General features: G+C 46.9%; 1 protein-coding gene across 1 annotated transcript in view; it reads left to right on the top strand.

Annotated features, from left to right (window-relative positions):
• The window catches only part of LOC106817964 (probable GH family 25 lysozyme 3), a 7,549-nt gene extending 4,379 nt beyond the window's left edge, over positions 1-3,170 (top strand). The window contains exon 2 of the mRNA XM_014822669.1: positions 1,180-3,170. Within this exon, the coding sequence (XP_014678155.1) occupies positions 1,180-1,425 (246 nt within the window). The 3' untranslated portion in view covers positions 1,426-3,170. The remainder of the gene's footprint in view (positions 1-1,179) is intronic.
• The last annotated feature ends 4,010 nt before the right edge of the window (positions 3,171-7,180 follow it).

The following is a 7,180-nucleotide window of genomic DNA, read 5'->3' as shown; positions in this document are numbered from 1 at the left end:
ATATATATAATGATACACGGATGATAATACACGGATTTTATAGTGAGTTGACGCTCCTAATTGATTTGACGGTGTCGCAAAATTCAAAGATTTCTATTCGCGGATTTTCAGCGCTGTAATGCGATATTCAGCATTATCTCGAAATGTTTACACCTCGTGAGAAGTTATGAAGATCGTCTCTCAGAAATACATATCAGCATCACATCAACATACACAAACATCACATCGCACTCACATCAAATATGCGCGGCGTTTACCGATGAGAAATCACAGTAACATGCGCGAGGGGGGATGGCAACACGAAGCCATTTTAACAGCGATAATTGGACAAGCAGACTCACGTAATTACTTCTATATTGGAGTAAGCGCGGGTGGTTAGGCGCGGTAGGGGCGGTTGATCAAGTAACTAGCGTGCTAGTCGTCATTATAGGAGAGTGATCACGATAAACAATAATTAACAAGCTGTATGCATGCGATGGGCCAAGTCTGAGGTGGGTGGGCAGCCTGCCCGACTTCCCGTATAGAGACAAGGAGGATAACTAAGGGTGATAAAGAATGAATTATTCATGACTAGACGAATTTAAACAATCACACGATCTTCACATATCACAGTTAGGGGGTTGTACATGCTTAGCTGGGCGCGTGCACAGCCGAAAACACGTTCGTGCTAGCCCATCGCTTGTCACTTAAAAATAAATACGAATGTAACAACGAACAACAGGTCGAAAACGACTAATAAAACAGCGATAAAACAGCGCGAAACGAGAAGTATTACGCGCGGATTTTTGGCGGAAATATTTCCAAATTATGCCGGCGCTCCAACACCAAGATCTTATAGAACTGCCTTAATATCAATGCATTCGAACTTTCTAACTCGATTTCTAGAGCTCATCGAGCTCTGTCAGATTAAAAATGTTCATGGGAGAGTTTACCTAATCCCCCCAACAGATTTTTACTGGCGCGTGCATGTTGCATTCTTTACGCCCTGACCTCATAGTGTCGTTATTGGAATCACGAATATCAGTGATGTGTCGCGTGTCATTAACTGTTGGTGACCCTCCCCAAAACTAACTTCGTAACAATTAAACATTACATAGACGTGTGCAATGATGTTACAGTTTAAATTACGAATTAGCTAGCAGAGGCAGCACACGTGCCGATGCAAGCACGAAAGTGCAGGTAGCTACAACTGCTAACGAATTAGCTAGCAGAGGCAGCACATGTACCGATGCAGGCATGCAAATGCGGGTGGGTATCACTGCTAGCGAATTAGCTAGCAGTGGTGATACTGGCATCACCACAGGCGAGCGCGATGTGCGGGTGGATAGCGTTGGTAGCGAATCAGCTACTACAGCCGATGTACGGGTAGCTAGCATTATTGATGAATCAGCTAACAGAGGTAGCACTACTGCTGAGGCTAGGTAGCTAACATCGGTAGCAATTCAGCTAGGCATGCTAGCGATTTCGCGGGGGTGTTACTACGATTATTAATAGTGGTAATGCTTAGGCTAGTACTGTGACTAGCAGTGACGGGGCTGGCAGTACGGCTGGTGGCAGACGTGATGTTGGATATAACAATTCTTGGTGAGAAGTTTCGCTAGCGGTGGCGGTAATCTGTTTAGCAACGTGGGCTTAGACTTGCGGCAATCACGGGAGCGGTTAATCCCGTCGCGTCATGAGACAGTGTGTAAATTCTTATCACGTTGCAGATAATCTGAATCATGATGTTTTCCGCTGCGGCGCTGATTCGCTGGCATTCAGCAGCAGCGGTTACGTTCACGTACTAGTCTATGTATGAGATAAACGCTCGCTGCGAGATAAGAGCGCTGTGAAATATCTCGCCGATGTACGTCACTCCACCGCCAGCCAATCAAAACGCGCTATTCGGACAGCGCGTCTGTCTGTAAATCCGTGACGCGCCATTTAATGCAATAATCACGTTTCGCGCGCGAAATGTTCGAGACAAAGATCTCGTCATGTGGCACAGGTGTGTTTTAACACATCTCGATGGAAGTTAGCATCTCATAATCGCTCGGCTCCTGTGAGAGTGAAATATGCCATCACTCACACGTTAAACGTATTCCTATCAGAGGACACTCAAGGTCGAAAGCTCGTGTTCGAGCCAGGGATGAGACGCATTGGTTCCTGTTCTACACGCCGCCATGTCGAACACGCGTGTGACCCACCGTTAACCGCGCTGTCACAAACGCGGTATGGTGTCAGCTGTGATCGTCACAGCAGACGTACTAGTGTCGCCCCGTTAGTGGTGACGTCACTCATTCCGCTGACACTTATTCCGGCGTGTCCTAGGTCGTAGCCGGAGAATTCGGGCGGGAGCAAAAATTTTGTCACCTAATTTAGTAATGCCATTTAGGATTGGTTCTCTAAAGGTTTGGAGAAACAAATTACACGTAGGATGAGATGGTGAGCTTTGGGGGTGGTGTTGGCTGCGGGGTTGGGGTGGGGGGGGTGATAATTCTGTTCTAGTATCTGTTACATTTATTTTGCGGTTATCTGCAGTTATTATGATGATTATTGTGTGTTTTTTTTTCAGCATATGAGGGGCAGTTGCCCCTTCCCCTTACCCCTTCCCCTCACACGCTACCGCTCTGCCTGCTTCACCATCATACACGTGTGATTTCCGTGTAATTCCACTGGTATTCCCCCGATGTGGGATTCGTCTGCTATTCTCATGATGAATCTGGCCTTCCCCTGTGTCATTCGGCAGGCATTCAGTATTCTCATGTCGTTCACCTAGTGTTCAGACGGCATTCGTGTGATGTCACGCAGCGTCTGTCGTTGACTCGCCCGCTGTCAGCTACCCGCAAGCTACCAGGTATACTACTCGCAGTTTACCTGTGATTTACCATGTAATTTAGCAATGATTTGCATCATTAGCTGGCGGCATCTCTCTGTCATTACACCTGTAATCACCGCGCAGCATTCAGTATTAACCTGCAGTGTCCTGTCTCTGGGGATCGTCTGTGCGTGCGTGTGTGCGTGTGTGCGTGCGTGCGTGCGTGCGTGCGTGCGTGCGGCTTTCTCGAGCTACGGTGGATTTTAATATTAGTAATATATATACTATAGATAATTACAATTTCTGTAAATTTGTTTGTCAAGGGAAACTGTATAGAACGTTTACTGTGCCGATAATGTTATAATAAAATAATATCAACTTACTGGTTTAAATGTTCATGTGCATTAATATTATAGTTGCATGTACTACACATCTATACCTCTATCTATCTATCTATCTATCTATCTATCTATATATCTATCTGTCTGTCTATCTATCTATCTATATATCTATCATATATCTAGTCTATCTACTATCTTTATCTATCTTATTATCTAAACTACCTATCTATCCTCTATACTCTATCTTATTATCTATCTAACTACCTATCTATCTATCTACTATCATCTGATCTATCTATATAGCTATATAGCTCATCTATCTATCTATCTATCTACTCTATCTATCTGTCTATCTATATAGCTAGCTACTATCTACTCTATCTATCTATCTAATCTATATATATATCTATCTATCTATGCTATCTACACTACCTCTGTCTCACGTCTTTCTCTTTGTCCCTATATATATATACACACACGGTGATGCCATCTTTGAAATTCCGTCTTCTCGTTTTTTCATTATAAAGGAACTAACATTGCACTGGAGAATTGATATGCCGCCTGAATTGTTATGAGTGGATCTGATTCGCATTACTATGCATGAATACAGATGCAGGGACGTGCCATAATCCTTGCCTTCTAGTCAGCGTCGTGAAAAACGCTAACCTGTCAAGAAGACTCATGTAAAACCTGTCTGTATTCAAAACGACTTCATCCCCCACTCTTACTCTCTCTCTCTCTCTCTCTCTCTCTCTTCTCTCTCTCTCTCTCTCTCTCTCTCTCTCTCTCTCCTCTCTCTCGCTCTCTCTACTCTCCGCTTCTCTGTCTCTCTCTCTCTCTTCTCTCTCTCTCTCTCTCCTCTCTCTCTCTCCTCTCTCTCTCTGCGCGTCCTCTCTCCTCGCTCTCGCTTTCTCTTGTCTGTCTCTCTCTTCGCTCTCTCTCTCTCTCTCTCTCTCTCTCTCTCTCTCTCTTCTCCTCTCTCTAACTCTCTCTCTCTCTCTCTCTCTCTCTCTCTCTCTCTCTCTCTCTCTCTGCCTGTCTCTCTCTCACTCACTCGCTTTCTCTTTCTCTCTGCCTGTCTCTCTCTCTCTCTCATCTCTCTCTCTTCTCTCTCTTTCTCTTTCTCTTTCTCTCTCTCTCTCTCTCTCGTCTCTCTTCTCGCTCTTTTCTTCTTTCTCTACTCTCTCTCTCTCTCTCTCTCTCTCTCTCTCTCTCTCTTTACTATCGCTCTCTCGCTCTCTCTCTCTCTCTCGGCCTTTCTCTGTTGTCTCTCTCGCCTCTGTCTCTCTCTCTCTCTCTCTCCCTCCTCTCTTCTCTCTCTCTCTCTCCTCTCTCTCTCTCTCTCTCTCTCTCTCTTTCTCCTGCTCCTCTCATTTTCTCTCTCTCTAATCTCTCCTGCCTCATCTCTCACGTCTCTCCTCCCCCTCTCTCTCGTCTCTAATCTATTTCGCTCTCAATCCATCTCGCGCGCTCTTTCTCGCCGTCGCTCAAAACATTCCTTCCGAGTCTCCTCTCTCTCTCTCTATCTATTTCGCTCTCAATCCATCTCGCGCGCTCTTTGGTCCCGCCTCCTCAAAAAACATTCCTTCCGAGTCTCCTCTCTCACATTCAAGCTCTCCTTTCTCCTCTTCCCTTGTCTCCACTCTCCTTCCTCCCTTCCACCTTCCCCCGCCCTCCCTCCTCCTCCTCTCCTTCTCCTCCTCCTCCTCCTGCCTCCTGCCTCCTCCTCCCTCCTGCCCTATCTCCGCTAGTTTATGCATATTCCGGCCACCGCAGCGGCGGCGGCGGCGCGCGCGCGGCGGGCCGCATGCTCGTGCTGTAATGGATGCATTAATTGCCTGCGGCCCGTCGCGCCATACATAATTTATTAGCACGTTTAACACGCGATGCATGATGCGTGTGGCGTGTAGCGTTTAGCCTGAGTCGTGTAGCGTGTACGCGTTAAGCGTTGTGGCGTGTAGCGTGTAGTGTGTAGAGCGGTAGGCGGTAAGCGCTGTAGCGTGTAGTGTCGTTAGCGTGTAGGATGTAGCGTAGTGTCGTAGGTGTAGTAGGTGGTCGTGGAGTGTGTAGCGTGTGATCGTGTAGCGTGTACGTGCGTGTAGTGTGTAGCGTGTGTGTTGTAGCTGTAGCGTCTTGGCTAGCGTGTGCGCGCACGGTTAGCGAGCTAGCGGTGTAGGAGCGTTGTAGCGTGACCTGGAATGAGCTGTTAGCGGCTAGCTTGCGTGTAGCCCGTGTGCGTGTAGCGTGGGTAGCGTGGTAGCGCCGTAGCGTTGTAGCGTGTAGCGTAGCGTGTAGGTGTAGCGGTGCTGTGGCGTGTAGCGTGTTAGCGTGTTAGCTGGTCGTGGTAGCGTGTAGGTGTAGCTGTACGTGTAGCGTGTACGCGGGCGACGGTGTAGGTGTAACTGTAGTGCTTAGCGTGTAGCGTAGCCGGTCGTAGTGGTGTGGAGCGATGTAACATTTGTAGTGGGTGCGTTGGCGTGTAGCGTGCTAGCTGGCGTGTAGCGTAGCTGTAGCGTGTTACTGTGGTGTGTAGCGTGTACATGTAGGGTAGCTGTAGTGTAGCGGGCTTAGCGTCGTAGCGTGCTAGGTGTAAGCTGTAGCGGTGTGTGTTGCCGGTGCGTGTGGCGTGTAGCGTGCTAGCGTGTGCAGGTGTAGTGTAGTGTGTCGGTGTACGGTGGTAGCGTGTAGCGTGTAGCTGTAGCGTGTTGTGTTACGTGTAGCGTGTGGTGTAGCGTGTAGCGCTACGTGTAGCTTACATGTGTGCCGTGTGTTGTAGCGTGTAGCGTGTAGCGTGTAGCGTGATAGCGTTAAGGTAGTAGCTGTAGCGCTAGCCTGGTGCGTGGCGGTGTAGACTGGTACTGTAGCGTGTCAGCGTTAGCGTGTACCCTGTGCGTGTAGCGTCGTAGACGTGTAAGCGTGTAGTGTCGTGTAGGGTAAGCCGTGTAGCGTATGCGTAGCTTTATACACTATTGGCAGGAGGCCAACGTCGCCTTACGGTTAATTATTCGACTTTAATTATGTAATCTTCTCATTACTGAACAAATAGACGCACAAAGCGTGCCCGAGGGGAGGGTCAGCGTTTAGGAAGAGTGTGAGGTTAGGCGAGTTAGGCGATGGAGCCATAGGGGATATATATATGTATATATATATATATATATATATATATATTATATATATACGCACACACACGCACGCACGACACACAACACACACACACACCACAACACACACACACACACACACACACAATCACACACACCATCACAACGCGCGCGCGGCGCGCCGCGCGCGCGCGCGCACACGCACACGCACACGCACACGCGCACGCGACCGCGCGCACACACACACACACACACACACACACACACCACACACACATACTATATATATAATATATATATACTTATACTATATATCATAGTATTATATATATATATAGAAGTAAAAACACAACGAACACCTCATGTAGATAAAAAAACACAATTCAAACAAAATGGGTAAAGGGTAATTTAAATTCTTAATCAGCGAGCTTCCGCAGATGGTACATATTCGTCCTCGAGGCTCTATATATATATAAATTATAATATATATATATATATATGAATATATATATATATATATAATGATACACGGATAGAATACACGGATTTATAGTGAGTTGACGCCTCCTAACTGATTTGACGTGTGTCGCAAAATTCAAAGATTTTCTATTGCGCGGATTTTCATGCGTGTAATGCGATATTCAGCATTATCTCGAAATGTTTACACCTCGGGATGAAGTATGAAGACGTGCTCTCAGAAATACATATCAGGCATTCAACACAACATTACACAAAACATCACATCCGCACTCACATCAAATATGCGCGTGCGTTACCGATGAGAAATCACTAGTAACTATGCGCGAGCTGGGGATGGCAACACGAAGCCATTTTTAACAGCGATAATTTGCGACAAAGCAGAGACCCGTAATTACTTCTATTCTGGAGCTAAGCGCGGGTGGTTAGCGCTGCTTAGGGGGCGTCGTGATCAAGTAAACTAG

The sequence above is a fragment of the Priapulus caudatus genome, unplaced genomic scaffold (genome assembly GCF_000485595.1).
Source record: "Priapulus caudatus unplaced genomic scaffold, Priapulus_caudatus-5.0.1 Scaffold1954, whole genome shotgun sequence".
Taxonomy (NCBI): domain Eukaryota; kingdom Metazoa; phylum Priapulida; class Priapulimorpha; order Priapulimorphida; family Priapulidae; genus Priapulus; species Priapulus caudatus.
This window is presented reverse-complemented; position numbering and strand designations above follow the sequence as displayed.